The following is a 17,999-nucleotide window of genomic DNA, read 5'->3' as shown; positions in this document are numbered from 1 at the left end:
CCGGGAATAACCCCAGGTCCCTGGCGTTGTGAAGCAACAGTGCTAACCACTGTGCTATCATGCTGCCCATTAAAGCACACAGTATCCCAGGGTTTATTAATTGGGGTGTAGCGTACAAGAGCAAGGAAGTTCTATTGAGCTTGTATAAGACACTAGTTGACCTCAGCTGCAGTACCACATACAGTTCTGAGAGCAGCATTTTAGGAAGGATGTGAGGCATTGGAGAGAGTGCTGAGGAGGTTTACGAGAATGATTCCAGTGATGAGAAACTTCAGTTTTGAAGATAGATTGGAGAAGTTGGGACTCTTTTTCCTTGGAGAAAAGAAGGCTGAGAGGAGATTTGAGAGGATTTAAAATTGTGAAGGGCTTGGACAAAGCCGAAAGAGGGAAACATTTTCCATTGACAGAAGGAGAACCAGAGTGCACAGAATATGGTTAAAAGAAGCAAAAGCGATACAAAGAAAAGCTTTTTCACACAAAGTGTTATATCGGCTGCTCCATACTGCGGCTGCTGGCTTTGCCATCACACTGAATTTGCAACGATTACATTTTATACATTGTACACAATCGCTGTGGATGCAACTCTCTCCCAGGCTCGAGAAGTGAAAAGTCCGCCTGAGGGATGCAATACAATCAGGAGAGCAAGTACCTCTAAATGCACGGAGAACTCCATGTACAATCAGGGACAGATTAATACTTCTCGTGCTCTTAGTTAGGAAGATCAATTCTGCAAATGGAACCTTGTCACCACATATCAGCATCAAGCAGACAATAAATAGCTCTTCATTGGTCCATGGGTAGACCTGGCTCGGGGCGCCCTCTACTGCACTGATCTGACATCTTCATTTCTCACATGAGCCAATTTCAGAAGCTCCAAACGAGACTGTAACTGCTAATTTCTTTATCAGCATTCTCCACTAGCCCAAAACATTGCTGCAGACTCTCAACTCATATCATTCGAGGAAAGTGAAATCAATCAATCAGGAGTCAATATTAGTCCAGGTCCCAACTCCTCAGGTATTAAATGCTTAAAACGCTAATTCTCATATCACACCCTCCACTCAATGGGTTTCTTAAATGTGAGAGAAAGAAAGAGTGAATGCATACGAGAGGGGAACACCATGAATGCAAGAACGAAAATGAGCAAGAATCCGCATGTTAGAACGTCGTGGACAACCAAGGGAAATAATCAGAAAAGAGATTAGAATACTAGCCTTTGTATCGAAAGGGCTGGAATACAAATTATCCTTCCGCTTTTGATCACACCTGGAAAAACTGCAAGCTGTGCTGGGCAACTCATCTTCTCAAGGATATACTGATCTGGGAGGGATTGCAGTGTACATACAAACATGTGAATTAGGAGCAGGAGAAGGCCACCTGGCTCCTCGAGCCTGTTCGCCAGTCAACAAGATCATGGCTGATCTGATTGTAACCTCAACTCCGCATTCCTGCTGACTCTGGTAGCCTTACACCCCCTTGTTAATGAAGAATCTATCTAGCTCTGCCTTAAAAATTTTCAAAGACTCTGCTTCCACTGCCTTTTGAGGAAAAATCCCAGAGACTCAAGAGACCCTCGGAGACAAGAATTTTCCTAATTTCTGTCTTAAATAAGCAAACCCTCATTTTTAAACAGTGATTGCTGTTCAAGACTCTCCGACAAGTGAAAACATCCTCTCCACATCCCCCCTAACAATACCCACTCAGGAACTTAAAGGTTTTGATCAAATTGTCTTTTACTCATCTAAATTCCAGTGGATACAAGCATACCCTCTCTAATCTTCCCTCACAAGACAAGTCTAGCAAACCTTCTCTTAACTAGTCCCAATGGATTTTCATCTTTTGTTAAATAAGGAGACCAATACTCTACACGATACTCCAGATGTGGTCTCACCAATGCCCTAAAGGGAAGGGGGTGGTAGAGTGGTATTGTCGCTGGACTAGTGATCCCAAGGTGACACCCTGGTGACCGGGTTCAAATCCCACCGAGGGGGGTAGTGAAAATGGTTCAATTCGATAACAATAACATCGAGGGCCGAAGGGCCTGTACTGCGCTGTAATGTTCTATGTACAACTGAAGCATAACCTCCCTACTTTTGTAATCAATTCCCCTTACAATAAATAATAACATCTACTAACTTTTTAAGTTACTTGCTGTACTTGCAAACTAGCCTTTCATGATTCATGCACTAGGACACCCGGATCCCTCGGAATCTCAGAGCTCTGTAATCTCTCACCTTTAATGTAATGAGGTTATTTTTCATTCTTTCTGCCAAAATGGAGAATTTCATATTTGCCCACACTATACTTCATTTGCCAGGTCTTTGCCCACTCAAACTATGACCCTTTGTAGCCTTCGTACATCCTCTTCATTAACTTACTTTCTCTTTGTGTCGTCAGCAAATTTAGGTACCATATATTCAATTACTTCACCCAAATCAAAGAAATAAGAAAATTACAGCACAGGAACAGGCCGTTCGGCCCTACTAGCTTGCACCGACCATGCTGCCTGTCTGAACTAAAACCCCCTACCCTTCTGGGGACCATATCCCTCTATTCCCATCCTATTCATGTATGTGTTAAGATGCCCCTTAAAAGTCACTATTTTATCTGCTTCCACTACCTCCCCCGGCAGCGAGTTCCAGGCTCCCACCACCCTCTGTGTAAAAAAACTTGCCTCGTACATCTCCTTTAAACCTTGGCCCTCGCACCTTAAATCTATGCCCCCTAGTAATTGACTCTTCCAAATGGAAGAGCTCAGCACCGAAGAAGTAGGGTGGGGACTCTGGAGCGAAGCACTTAACAAGGCCAACTCCACGTCTTCCTGCGCAAGGCTAAGCCTCAGGCAGCTAAAAGCTGTGCACAACGCACGCCTGACAAGAACGCGAACGAGCAGGTTCCTCCTGGAGGTAGAGGACAAATGTGAACCGTGCCAGAGGGTCCTGTCCAACTACGCCCATATGTTCTGATCCTGCCCCAAACTTGTCTGGTTCTGTGCAGCCTTCTTCGAGGCAATATCCAAGCTTGAGGGGTGAGGATGGAGCCGTGCCTGAGAGTGGCAGTCTTTGGGACATTGGACCAGCCAGAGCTACATAGGGGAAGAGGCCTGACGCCCTTGCCCTTGCTTCCCTAATCGCCCACCGGAGAATTCTGCTTGGCTGGCGATCAGCAGCACCACCCACAGCTGCAGACTGGCTGGCAGACCCATCAGAATTTCTCTACCTGAAGAAGATCATGTACACCATCTGAGGGTCTGAAGATGGCTCCCACAAAGTATGGGGCCATTCACCAACCTGTCCCAGGAGGGGGAAGAGGGGAAATATAATTAACATTATGTGCTTTAATTAATTATTTGATTCAATTATTTATTCTAGTCAATATATTTATTAATCTGATCACAAACTCCAGGACTATTTTCAACTTTAGGAATAGAATAGACCTTGGTAGATTTACCAGAGCGATATCCGGGCTCCAAAGATTAAATTCCAGAGAGAGTTTACACACACCGTGATTGAAATCCTATGAATTTACAAGTTGATGATGAGTTGATCAAAGATCCAATGACATCAAGGTAAACAGAGAGGGTTGATGGAGAAGCTATTTCTGCTGGTTGGGAAATCCCAAACTGGGCAGATCCAGGCATATGCGGAATTAAATCAGGAAACATTCTCCACGCAAAGAGTGGCAGCAGTTTAAAACTCTCTTCCACAAGTGGCAATTGCCAATTTCAAACTTAAGATCGTCAGACATTTTGTTCATGGTATGGGGGTCATCATCTCGCTGAATGGCAGAATTGACTCAAGGGGCAAAATGGCCTCCTCCGATTCATACGTTGAGGGGACCAAGCATTTAAGAAAGAGAATGCGAATGGTGCTACAGGCACACACATGCACAAGAGAGAATAAAGGTTGCAATCACGCACCCCAATAACACATCACTCAGTGCCACTGGCTCTACCAAATTGGGGGGGATTCTACTCTAGGAAAATCATTTAACATGTTGACTTTTTCAACTCCTCCTCCCATTCCCAAGCCATCTCAATGATCAAGATCACTTTTTAAGCAGTAATGTGCATTAACACCGCAATCGATCTGGTAACTACACATCAGAAGAATGAGAAATCAGAGTTACAGGGAAATGATGGGCAGTGGGAGTAGCTGAGTCGCTAGTACAGGGAGACAGCACAGGCATGAGGGGTTGAATGGCTTCCTTCCGTGCTGTTATGGTTCTGTATTTAGTTAACAAATCCAAATCATTTTCCACAATTTATTGGATGGAGGAAACAAAACAGCCGATAAGCCAAATCAAGTGAGTGTTTGAATGTTTACCGGTGAGCCTATAGTGCCACCTGCTGGATGCAAGACTCGAAACTGCTCTACCAAATTTACTGGCAATCATTTAATCAGACCACTGAAACCCAGATCAAATTCAGCAACTGGCATCCACGTTACACTCAAAACATAGAAAGACATCCATGGCACTTCACAAAGCGTCAGAAAGACATGGATATGAAACCAAAGAAAAGCTATCAGGAGGGATCTTAGTCAAAGAGGTAGATTTTCAATGAAAACAGAAAATACTGGACAATCTCAGGTCTGACAGCATCTGTGGTGAGAGAAGGGAGCTAACATTTCGAGTCTGGGTGACTCTTTATCAAAGCTGGTAGATTTATTAAGATTGTTCTTGAAGGAGAGGTTGGTCTTGAAGGCGCTGGTGAGACAGTCAAGGAATTACAGACTATAGCCCAAAGCACGGCCAGCCTTACCCGTGTGGTACATGCCAGGTGAATATTGAAAATGCTCTTCAATTTGCAGATGCAAAAAATTCAAAGCCAGCCTCCTAGGTTGAGATGCGTTTCTGCAAAGAGGATCCCAGGGACTTGGGAGAGCCCATATCCAATTCTTAGCTATTAGTCTTTGTATTTTTCTGTGGTTGGTGATTGTGGTGTTAATCAATGGCACCACTTTATAACACTGATGTTGGATCTGCCCGGCATCTAACTCTTCCCCATTCTCTAACCTCCTCCAGGACCACAACCCCATAACACTGGGTAGCCCTCCACTCAGCTGAAACCTTCTGCATTTGCCACCTTCACTCCAGTCCTAGTGTCTGTGTCTTCAGCTGCCTAGGTCCCACATGCAGGAATTTCTCAGAACCTCTCCCTTCCCATTCCATCCGCAAGACCTTCCTTAAAGCAGAGTTCTCCCTCTGAACGACCTCTCCACCACCTGCCCTAAAGAGCATTTTATATGTCCTTGTTTACTATTTTATATATTTTTGCCCTTAAACTACATTTATTCTTCACTTCTCCCCCATCTGATGGTAGCATCTGCCCTCTAGTAGTTGTGCTAATGGGCTTAGTGCCATGTCATGGTCCCAGGGCATCAAAGAGATTATAAACCTAACCATTTTACTTATTTAAAGGCGACCTTGCTGAACCAAAGGATGGCTGCTTCAGATCACATGATTCATAAGTTGGTTACAGTTTCTAGAAATTTCCAGCGGATGTTACAGGGCAAAATCTCAACCCTAGTCCTTGAAGAATCACAAACGTCTTAACGACACATTACAATCAACAAAACCAGGGACCAGCAGATAATTTGCATCTCTAGCCTGGTCCGATAACAAAGATGAAGTAATCAAAATTTACTGGACATGTAGAAGTACTAAAAGCCACCATTAATCTCCCATGGTGAAATATGGGTTTTGACCAGAGGCATAGAAATTGCTGATGAACTTGCAACTGACTTGGGGTGGCACGGTGGCGCAGTAGTTAGTACTGCTGCCTCACAGCACCAGGGACCGGGTTCGATTCAGACTTTTGGTGACTGTCTATGTGGAGTTTGCACATTCACCCCATATCTGCGTGGGTTTCCTCCCACAGTCCAAAGATGTGCAGGTTAGGTGGATTGGCCATGATCAACTGCCCCTTAGCATCCAATGGTTAGGTGGGGTTATGGGGATAGGGTGGGGGACAGGGGCTAGGTAGGGTGCTCTTTTGGAGGGTTGGGGCAGGTTCAATGGGCCGAATGGCCTCCGTCTGCACTGTAGGGATTCTATGATCTATGACTCATTAACGGGAAACATCATGTGACCTAAGCCTCTGGCTTTTGGAAAGTTTTAATATTACATTTCCAGACTCACAATCAATCTGCTGTTTAAACCCCAATCTGTAAACATCAAAGTTGAACATCAGGCTAACCAACAGTCTACATCAAGTCTGAGCCTCCTCGAACCTGTTTCCTCTGAAAGATTCTTGCCATCCTCTGCCAAGCAGATCAAGTCTCTGTATACAGATCTCATCTTGCTGCATCACCATCAACTTTAAAAGACTTCTGCAAAACCCCGCTTTAACTACTTGAACTGGGAATTGGACTCTCTTTCTGGACTTTCGCAATTATGTGAACCGATATCCACATCTGCAGTGATTCTTCTTTAAGTTTCAGTTTTAAAAACCTTTTCTTTCCCATCTTCTTATTGTGTGCTTGCGTGTCTGTATAAAGTTGCAACCATTCCCCTGGCTTGAATGTGTGAATAAAGTATGATGGTGATGTTTAAGGGAAGAGTGCTGGCCAGTACATTGCTTTTCCAACAGGGCTCAGGAAATCACCCATCTAAAGCACTAGAAAGCGAGAAAACAGCGCAATATCACATGAAAGGGAGAAAATAGCCATCAAAGATGATGCTGATTAGTGCAGGCAGAAAGGGCCAAGAATAAAACAAAAGTGAGGACACAGGTTACAAGAAATAACCCTCAACGCCAAACTCAGCAAAATAAGATGGTATTTAGTCCATGTTAAATGAATAGTTAAGTGATCAAGAACAACAGATCAGCACTGAGGAATCTTCTTTGGCGTGATAGTGTATTATTGTAATTTTGTACAAGGCATAAAGGAGATGCAAATCAAGAGTTCCACAGATCAACGGAGATTTTAAAAGCAAGGCACACTATAGAATTAGGGCTGACAGTATGAATTGCATGTTCAAGCCCTGGAGTGATGTTTGAAAGCACAATTTTCTGAATCCAGGGCTGAAGTGCTAGCACCGAGCCAGAGACCAACAGGAAACGCATGCCTCCACCCATCTGTTCATCAGTCACTCTCTACTGAAAAGCACATACATGTGGTAACCAGTTAATGAAAGTCTCTTACTTCGCTGTGACATGCCTCATGGCAACTTGGCCATCTGTCATTCATTGTCCAGGTCCGGGAGCCACATGCAGCCCATCTGGGTTCTGAGTGCGGCATACGAGACATTTTGTTGACTGTTGCCCACACGGAGGTTTGTCCCGCTGATTTCCACCCATGCAGTTTTTTCCCTACCGGTTTGACTGAAGTGATTTGCACGTAAAGCAAGGGCAAGTGAAGTGAGATGCAGGCTGATTGCTTATAGCATTGACTGTGAGAGCCGTGCGCTTCCTCTGTGTCCAAAGTATAAATATTTATTTTGTTTTTATCATTTGAAGTTGGTGATAGTTCCATTAATATATAAATTATTAAACATTTTCTCTAACTAGTTATTAAATATTCAGCGTGTATTTAATGTATTTAATCTTATTCATGGGGGTCATGGTTAGTAAACAAGTCTGAATTCAATCTCGCAGCCCACTGAGAAGAAGGGCCACTCATGTGGCCCACTCACTAGCCGAGGTTGTTCATCAATGGTCTAGGTTCATACAGGGGAGATATTTGCCACAGCTTTAGAGAAGATGCACATCAACCCACTCAGCAATCGGGAGGAGCAAGCGTTGGAATTGTTGCATCTCCGACTCAAGTCCAGCTGAACTCTCATTCCAACATGAATCAGTTTCTATTTAACACACTCTGTCATTAAGCAGCGATCACTTACGGTCGGAGGAGTTCTTGCGGCTTGAGAAGGACTCGTCAGCAGCACCGTCTAATTGCTGGAGCGTTATCTGTCGGATATTGTCACCGTCATCTTCAGGCATGATCAGCTTCATCAGGGTCTGGTTGCACACATTCGCTACTTCCTTAATACCTGGACTTTGAATTAAGAAGTCAGCACACCACGAACAAAGTAGGACAAGAATCTACAACAAATAATATAACAGCGACATGCTTTTGAGACAATACAGGATCAAGAGAAACATTTCCAGTTAACCTTCTGGCCAAGATAGTGCTGCAGAAATTTTGGCAATCGACCATGCCACTGATGCTCTAGGTCTGGGAAGAGAGTTCCTTGTGGCTCCCCTCTCCTCCACTCAGGATATGGCCAAACTCCAGAATGGCACCAACAAATGATGACAGGACTGAGTGCAGCAGGAGCACAGGGAGGAACATTTGCCGGTGCTTGACACCACATGCCACAAGCATGACTAAGAACACAGTGCTGTCAGCTTTCTGAATTGGGAGACAGATGAACAAAGGGAGCGGTAATGGAACAAAAGGCTCATGGTTCTTAGCTTGTCAGCAGGGTGGAGGGGGGGAAACGTGAACCATAGAATCACTACAGTACAGGAGACCATTCAGCCCATTTGGCCTGCACCAACCCATCGAAAGCACTGTGCCACCGTGTCGTGATTGCAAATGAGATAGAAGCAACTGCTTTTAAGCCAGAATGCATGTGGAGATACTATACAAATTGGAGCACTTACTATGAATATGAATTGCCGAGGGGCTGGGGGAGGGAAAGAAATACCAGACTTCAAGTCAAGAGGAGAAGTAATCAAAGATTATAAAAATATATATATATTCTGCAGGAATTCCCAAAAGAGGCAACGCGCTATAAACTGCAGACTCTGCTTTCACACTAAGCATGTAACTATAGGTTTGCAGTGTGTAACTCGTGCACTCAATGCTTGGCTGGTGAGAAGGATACTCTTCTTCCTGTCATCGTAGGAGAGGCAGGGTAGAACAGCTGTCAGGATTCCTGAAGAATAGGGCAGCATCACACGGCCAGCTAACTGGATAAACTCCCTCATCCACGTCATTGCAGTCAGTTGAATCAAATCATCTATGGGAAGCAAGAAGCAATAGGAAAGACGGCATCACTACCACATCGACAGCACTCCGATTCAACAACCAAAAACTGACAGTGGCAGGACTTCCAAAGGACAATGTGCAAAGTTTGAGATTGGGAATGTGTACATTCCTGATCAAGGTGAATGCCAGCCCCAAGGAATGAAATTTCAGGAGTAACATCAGTGTTAAGCACTTCGAGTCAGGTACAGAATGATGAGTAAAATTCCCTGTACCCGACCCACACTTAGAACAAGTGCAAGAAACTGGTGATTGGAGCTTAGTCATTGCCAGATTAAAAGACCAGAGCACAATCCCAATTATTAGCTGGACGTGGTTGGAGCTCAACACTTGGGTTCAAAATTCAAGTCAGAAGAACAGTATTCTTTATTTTCATTTTATAACAAGAAGCTCAAATAAGCTCCCATTCAGTATATATATGGGAAATGTGAATAATTTTTCAATATGGATTCACAGCCACTAGTAACTCGGCTGAGGCTACCCAACTCATTTCACATGAATCCCTTATACATGGTGAAGAGCAGACTATCCTCCTAGTCAGAGCTAGATTAAAACCCAAACTCCCCGAAAGCAAATGCATTTAACACACTGCACCATTTAGCTCTGCAGTAATTTCCATATCACACTTTCCACCTTAGTGCAAAATACCATGGTAGGAACCCATTACCTTCACAGAAATATACCATGGACAATTCTTAGCATTTTAAGTTAAAATTGCGATAGTACCTTTTGGTTTCACAAATAACAGCTGGAGACAATGAGGGAAGAGACGAAAGGATGAGAGAGAAGAGGAGAGGAGGAAGGGGGAAGAGAGGAGAGTGGAAAGGGACTGAAAAAGAGGGCAGAAGGAAAAAGAGAAAGGATCTCAGCAGCATACACCAGGGTGGAGAAAGGGGACTCACCAGAGGCCTGGCAGTGGATGACCAAGATGTTGGCCATTTCAGCAAATTTGACACTTGATGGGTTTTTCTTGATCTCCTTCAGAAACTCAACAAGGACAGTTTCGCACCTAGAGGGAAATTAATTATGTTATCCAGGTGGAACCTGCTGATTAAGCCACAGCAAGAAAGGGGTAAACACAAAAATCACCAAATCACCCTGTGTTCCTAACAATGATGTGACTGTTTCAGGCAGAAAATATGGACAGATCAGTAGAACTCAAAGTTCAATCAGCAGCCTGTGCTGAGATAGCCGATCATAGCCAACTACGTAAAAGGACCAAATAATAATTGCCTTCAGCATGCTAGTTCAGGAAGGGGGGGGGAAAATCCATCAGCCTGAACAGTAAATTAATTATGAAGACTTTTTTTAAACACTTAAAAATTCAATCTCTGCATTCAAATAGGGACTGGCATCGTCTCCTTCCCCAGGACCCAACCTCCATTAGCTGCTTTTTCTGGGTTTGTACAATTTCAGCTATGTACATTGGTGAATTATGCAACTGCTGGACTCTGGTAATGGTGCCATTATTGGGAACATGATGGAATTTTGCAGCAGGTTCACTACTTAAGCAATGCTGCTCAGAACCAATGCTCGCTGTGAAGTTTCACCACTGTGCACAATCAGCTTTTCAATGCCATGCCCTTTTAAATTTCTTTGCACAGCCACATATGAATGGTATTTAATACTTATTCAGTGGTATGTTCCAGGTTACTCCACATGTATGTCGTTTAGCGGTTACCTTGCTCACAAACCATAAGTAGCTCTCTAGAAAGCTAGCTCACAGCTGGATCGATCTCAATGCGCTGCTGATGGACAAGCCCCACTCACAAAGCTTGGTCAAGTATCCATCTGCATCTGAAATGCTTCCTGTGATCAAGGCTGCCGATCTCAATCATCCTGCAAATTCAATCCCTTTTACCAGGAACACCTTGCGCATTCTGGGTTTCTTTATTTTGTCTGGAAGACAACGAGTGAATCAGCCGAGAGGCAGGAACTCATTGGACTCGGCAGGATGTCACAATCGGAAAGAAGTCATTACAGTTTGTTCTGCAACCTGCCAGGCAACTGAGAAGGGAACTTGCAGAAAGCTTTAATTGGTGGATAACCCACTGGGTGCAATAAGACATTGCTGACAATCCTTGTCTGCACGGTAGCACAAGTGGATAGCACTGTGGCTGCACAGCGCCAGGGTCCCAGGTTCGATTTCCCCACTGGGTCACTGTCTGTGCGGAGTCTGCACGTTCTCCCAGTGTCTGCATGCGCTTCCTCCGGTGCTCCGGTTTCCTCCCACAGTCCAAAGACGTGCAGGTTACGTGGATGGGCCATGATAAATTGCCCATAGTGACCAAAAAGGTGAGATGGGGTTATTGGGTTACGGGTATAGGGTGGAAGTGAGTCGGTGCAGACTCGATGAGCCAAACTATATGTTCTATGTTCTATGACATGCAAGCAGGATCTTCAGCTAGCACTCCACTCAAATGGGAGATAGTCATGTAGTGGTTATGCCACTGGACTGCTAATTCAGAGGTCCAGGCTAATGCTTGAAGGGCATGGGTTCAAATCCCATCGCGAGTCTCAGTAATGGTGGCCAGGAAATTATCGATTGGTGTTAAAAATTAACTGGATTCTTCAATTCAAATTCCCCCTTAGAATCACTATCCCACCCTATACCTATGGCCCCACCTAACGTTTTGGACACTAAGGGGCAATTTAGCATGGTCAATCCACCTAACCCGCACATATTTGAACTGTGGGACGAAACCGGGGCACCCTGAGGAAGCCCATGCAGACACGGGAAGAATGTGTAAACCCCACATAGACAGTCACCCAAGTTCAGAATCGAACCAGGGTCGCTGGCGCTGTGAGGCAACAGCGCTAACCACCGTGCTGCCGTGTCGAAGGAAATCTGCCCTCTTTACCTGGTCTGGTCTCCATATGGCTCTAGACCCCACGGCAATGTTGTTGACTCTTAAAATGCCCTCTGAAATGGCCAAGCAAGCCTCTCAGTTCAAGGGCAATTAGGGGTGGGTAGCAAATGCTGGCCCAGCCAACGGCACCCGCATATCATGAAATAATTTTTAAAAAATTAAATATTAATCCAAGAATTAAGCATGTGGAATTAGAACTCTGATCAAGGTTTCTCGTTATAACTCCAGGAATCTAATTGGTATAGAAATTTCTCCTCAATTTCTGTGATCAAGGCTGTTTATTAAAAAGGAGGCATTATTGTCCTGAAAGACACAGCATGTGCTGTGCCACTTGGATCGACCGGCACTAGAGTTGATCAGAATCAACTTTGATCAACTGAATTTCAGGACGTACAGCGACAGTCATAGATCGTGAAGGACGTCAACACACCAGGCCGTGGCTCCTTGATATTGAGCATGTATGCTCCAGTGACCATTAACAACTCACACCAGGATGAATATCCAATTCCTAAAGCTTAAGAAAAGGAAATCTATTGATGAACCATTTGTGCAGGCCACCCACACTTACATTTTACGGATTTCTCTACTGTTGTCTCCGAGGATCTGAAAGAGTCCATCCAGAATTTCTGGCAGGTAGTCGAGCAAGTTAATATCAGGAACACATTCCAATACCAGGATCTGCAAAGATAGCCAAGATTGAAAATAGCATGAGAGCCGGCAATGCTCAGAGGTCACCCTGCCTGAACCCCAAGGGTGACCTGGCAGCTCAGAATTCAATCAAAAACAAGGAACTGAATGTATCGCTGCAGTTTAAGTGCGGGAAACATTAGATTAAGTGCAAGTTTCCTAATACATACAGAGCTGGTCACTAATGGGAATACAGGAGATGGCTGCTTAGCAACACAGAAATGCTAGGTTTAATGGAGAGGACACCACTTGCATTGAATCGCACATGCTTCTGTGCGGTTCAAGGTATGATATGGCTGTAAGTAATATACTAATGTGCCCTCAGCCAGAACCTGAAGCCCAAATCAGTGCTGGAGTGGCAGCAGAAATGTTGCTTCCCTTCTTAGTTTTAAAATGCTCAAGCTATTGATTCAATCTGCTACCAATCAGAGCAATACACTTCATTCCTCCAACCGAAGGTCAGAAATGTTTTGGAACTTACCCAAGAAATGATGAATTGTCTTGCATACTGATTGTTGGAATAAATTCGCTCTCTCAAGAGAGGGACAAAGGCCACGAGGTCAAATATGGAACTTTCTGTGACAATGTCCTGCGAGACAAGAAATTATACCAGGATTAAATCACCCATCATGGACTAAATATTTATTAGTGGTGACAGTCACCGGTACTTTCACATTAAACAGTTCACAAGCAGTGAAATGGAAAACACCTTCACAGCATCCTGCGACAGGAATCACCGAGTACATTTCCCAATTCAGAATGATCAAAAGTCCATGAGCGTTGCTCAAAATATCCAGAATGAAAGAAAATTCTGTGCGACAGTTTTGCCTGAAATTGGCTGAGTGAGGAATTAAAGAGCTGATATGGATTTCAAAATGCTTAGCACCTTGTACTACATGTCAGCCTTGGCTCATATTTTATACATATCATCAGATTAGACATCCACCCTCTCAATTGGACATTATCCTGGAGACTGGGGTGGGGGTCTCCCAACGTCCTGACCAATCTTTATCCCTCAACCAACATCACTAAAACAGATCGTATCATTATCACATTATTATTTATAAAACTTGTGCAAATTGGTTACCACTTTGCAACCGCACCTACACTTCAAAACATATTTCATCGGTTGTAAAACACTCGGATCACGAAAGCCTTTTTCCCCCCCATATGGTTGGCAAACTCTCAACATGCCAAAGGAAGAGGCCAGGAAAAAGTTAACTCTCTTATTACAAATATACTCTCAACTCTGGCCTCCCAAAGTGTCTCAACAAAACAATAACGGCAAGAAAACAATTAAACTCTGATTCAGCGGAGAAGCTACAAAAAACATAGCCATCCATCACTTTTTGGACAGCCAACTCTTCCATCACAGCTGTGGACACACCCATCTTATTGGCATTTGAATTGAAGGCAAAGCATTCTCAAAGGCTGCTTTTGCACCTCTATAGTTCTTATTCCAGTGTAGACTTTCTTCCCGTCACATATCTGTAGTTCCAATCTCACTCAGGCAGGGCACAACGTCCAAGTGGAAATGTTACAGGTCGCATTGCTTCTTCTTTGGAGCACCAGCAGCTTGGAAAAGCAGGATACCTTGCTGACTTTGGGTGCTGCATGAGCACAGGGACATGGCAGTCGTGCACTGGAACATTATTACATAAACAACAAAAACAGCCAGTGGCAAAGCACCAGTTCGCAACTCAGCTCGAGGCAATGAATTTTCTACCCACTGCTCAATTCTATTCCAGCACAGATGGCAGCCATATGGTCAAATTTCAACTGGCGGGTGGAGACTGCACTTCTCAAGCTTAATCACCGAAAAAGCAAGATACACGTGTGTCACTGCAAGACCAACAACTTCAAACTGAAATGGATGCCTTCCATGTTCACACCTGGCTGAGGTTGCACCATGGTCCAGTCTGAGATACTGTGAAGAGTCTGAATCCAGGTCCTGTTGGGCAATAGGCCAAAAGCACAGAAGTTCTTTCAGTTCAGTTCAAGGCTGACAATCCCTGGGCAACCAAAGGCTGAGCATTGTAGGATATTAATCACGTTGGCACAGCAGAGGACATTCTGCTGAGAGTAGATTTGAGGGATTGGGACACCGACACAAGATGCAGATCAGCCTTTCTTGTTTCTAAAGAGAAACGCTGAAACACATTACTGCCCTTGGCACTGACCGCATGCCCAACCCTCTGCCATTTTCTGTGGAGTAACAGGGAGCTGAGGCGGATGCGATACTTCTCAAAAGAAAACTTAACTTACAATTTTATAACCCCACAGGATCAGTTCCCCACAAATACTGCTTCCCTTTGGTTGGGCCCGAACCTACGCGCAGTTGTGGTCACCTTGCTTCCTATAACTTCCGTCATGTAAGCAGCCACTGTCTTTAACTTCAGTGCTCACAAGTAACCTGGCTAACTGCACAGAACAAAAAGTTTTTCCACTTGACTTACCTACATTGCATGGCTCAAACTAGCTAAGAAGTAGCTGTTACAAGTTTAAAGGTTTATAAACTGAGAAATGTGGGTGAGGAGCCAAAGGCCACTATACAGTCAAGCATGCAGGCAATCTGATCCCCCAGACTTGTACCAGCACTGCTCAGTCAGGGCCACCGCTGCCTCCAATTTCCCCAGTTGCTGACTACCTCCCTGCAGCAGTGCCAGAAAGTGAAATGTTGCACAGGTATAGACATCAGCATAATGGTGCTTAAGGAAGCAAAGTAATCCAGTGACATGGCCTAGACTTTCCAGCATTCAAAATGTACAAGGAATAAAGAACATGCATGTATTACTAACATGTTTCATGGCTACTCCCTAATCTTCTTCAAAAAGTACTACAGGAACATGCATTTCTTTCAGCAGTTAATAGTTACTGTGCTATCTTACTCCTAGAAAGAGCAATACCTAAATTGCTCTATGTTACAATTATGAAGTTTATACGGTTGTGCTTTGGGACAGTCTCTTTACTGTAGGGTAAAATGGAAGCATGGGGAAGGTCACGTAACCATTTCTGAATTCTGCCTGACGTCAGGCCTGGGTGGGGGCTATTAAAGATTAAAGGGAGGCCCAGATTGCCTCCCTGAATAGGTGTTCACACTTGGGGAGACAATGACAGCAGCATCTGTGTTTAGAGTAACAGATTGGTAGTCTCCAAAGTTCCAGGAAGGTGTTAAAAATATCCAGTTATGAACAGTTATGCCTTAAACTGTCCATTTAATTCCAAGATAGAATAGAATTGGGATCGAGAGAACAACTAATCAGCATTTTTACCTGGATACAAGGCCCATGTGATTCACATGAAGGTTAGAGAGGCAGGCATTATTTTCCAGAACTACAACCAAGATCACAGACAAGTTAGTCTGGTAGGACCCGGAAGAGAGGTGGCAGACATGGGCCAACGGTCTCTATGGTTCACCACGCAGAAATGAGGGTGGGAGCTCACGCTCAGATTGAAATGACCAAATTCATGGCGATTTGAAATAAGGCTGGAAGATTTACCCAGCATGAGCAAGAGGAAGAATCTCTGTGAAAAACAGAGTAATTAAGAGAGAGGGTTCTGGGGTTCAAAGTTTTTTTTTTACAAAATTTGTTCTTGGGATGTGGGTATCGCTGGCTGGGCCAGGATTGTTGCCCATCCCTAATTGCCCTTGAACTCAGCGGCTTGCTCGGCCATTTGAGTGGGGACAGTTAAGAGTCAACCACATCGCTGTGTAGGTCTGGAGTCACACATTGGCCAGGACCAGGGAAGGACAGCAGATTTAATTATCTGAAAGACATCAATAAACCAGATGGGTTTTCCTGGTCATTATTAGACTTTTAATTCCAAATTTTTACTGAATTCAAATTTCACAATCTACCATGGTGCGATTTGAACCGGGGACCTCTGGGCAAGACATTGGTCTCTGGATTAATCCAGTGACAATACCACTACACCACCGTTCCTCCTGTTACTGCGTTGGGAAAGGAAAGGAACCTTCGGGAGCTGAGAATCACTTTGGACTGGATCCAGAGAATCAAATGACTTTAAGAGACAGTGTAAAGTAAATCCGTGAAGTGGGTTTTTCAGTTGTGTTAAAATTAAAAGGGGAAAGTTCTGACATCCGCCTACAAATACAGCATTTTGTTATAGTGCTTTTAGTCTGTTACAGTAGAATTCTTTAAATCTGTTATCTTGTGTCGTCCTTTCATCTACTAACTGGAAGTACAAATCCTTTTTCATCAGTCTTGAAGAGGATTGAAAACCCTCTTAACGCTCATGAATTGAATGGGTGGAAAATAATTCACACCTTCACTTTTATGTGCGTGTAATGTCACAACTTGACTTCTCCACAAGTGCAGAGTTGAAAGTACTCTCAATGAAGGATTAGGATTGAGGGAATCACATGTTCTATTCTATCAAAATGAAGAATAAGGGACTATTTTGGAGAGACAAGTCCCCCTTAGAGCAAGAAGTGCAAAGGGAAGATTTAAATTGAGGCATTCAAAGATTAGCAACTTGATTAAAAGCAAATTACTGCGGATGCTGGAATCTTAGAGAAAATGCTGGAAAATCTCAGCAGGTCTGGCAGCATCTGTAGGGAGGGAAAAGAGCTAATGTTTCGAGTCCGATGACTCTTTGTCAAAGCTAACAGACAAAGTGGGAAATATTTATTTATAAATATTTATACTGTGTGGAAGGGAAATTAATGAATTGCCAATTTAGAAGCATGGTGGGACATGCTTGACTATAGTTAATACTGATTTTTAGCGAAAATGCTGAAATATTCTGGTCTTGGCCTTATTATGAAAACACATTGTCCTCCGAAAGATAACAAAATGTGTACTCAAATTGTTTTTAGCCATGGGCAAGAACATACGTACTACGTATTTCAGCTTACAAACTTTGCAAGGTCTATTTAATATAAACATGGCTGTTTACTTCAAACTGTGATTTCAGACTATAAAACATGCTGTCTTCAATCGAATCTCAGAGTGCAGTGCACTAGCTTTTGCAGATGGAACACTCTCGGCAAATATATTTGTGTAGATAAATTTCCTTAAATCGAACCTCGAGGAATTTGTCTTTATTATGATTTCCACAACATGCTGTGTATATTTATATTGATACTATTTATACTGTGGAGTGAGAATGAAAGATGAATCATAGCCACAGAAACCCAGGGAAACAGGATGCTAATGGCCACAGAAACGAAGGGGAAAGAGCACCCCTTCGTTTCTGTGGCCATTAGTACCCAGTTTCCCTGGGTTTCTGTGGCTATGACTCATCTTTCATTCTCACTCCACAGTATAAATATTTCCCACTTTCCCTGTCTGTTAGCTTTCACAAAGAGTCATCGGATTCGAAACGTTAGCTCTTTTCTCTCCCGACAGATGCTTCCAGACCTGCTGAGATTTTCCAGCATTTTCTCTTTCGTTAGCAACTTGATTGCTTTGACTAATCTCCT

At 43.7% G+C, this 17,999-nt stretch overlaps 1 protein-coding gene across 3 annotated transcripts in view; it reads right to left on the bottom strand.

Annotated features, from left to right (window-relative positions):
- Positions 1-17,999, bottom strand: part of vac14 (vac14 homolog (S. cerevisiae)) — a 413,902-nt gene that overhangs the window by 338,266 nt on the left and 57,637 nt on the right. For all 3 annotated transcript variants that reach the window (XR_005461858.1, XM_038807077.1, XM_038807078.1), the window contains exons 6-10: positions 13,035-13,142; positions 12,435-12,544; positions 9,899-10,005; positions 8,836-8,970; positions 7,846-7,995 (exon numbers count right to left, since the gene is read on the bottom strand). Coding sequence is in view for 2 of the 3 variants with exons in the window: in XM_038807077.1 (XP_038663005.1) it covers positions 7,846-7,995; positions 8,836-8,970; positions 9,899-10,005; positions 12,435-12,544; positions 13,035-13,142 (610 nt within the window). In the remaining variant the exon portion in view is untranslated. The remainder of the gene's footprint in view (positions 1-7,845; positions 7,996-8,835; positions 8,971-9,898; positions 10,006-12,434; positions 12,545-13,034; positions 13,143-17,999) is intronic.

This window comes from Scyliorhinus canicula, chromosome 9 (genome assembly GCF_902713615.1).
Source record: "Scyliorhinus canicula chromosome 9, sScyCan1.1, whole genome shotgun sequence".
In the NCBI taxonomy this organism is placed as follows: Eukaryota; Metazoa; Chordata; class Chondrichthyes; order Carcharhiniformes; family Scyliorhinidae; genus Scyliorhinus; species Scyliorhinus canicula.
This window is presented reverse-complemented; position numbering and strand designations above follow the sequence as displayed.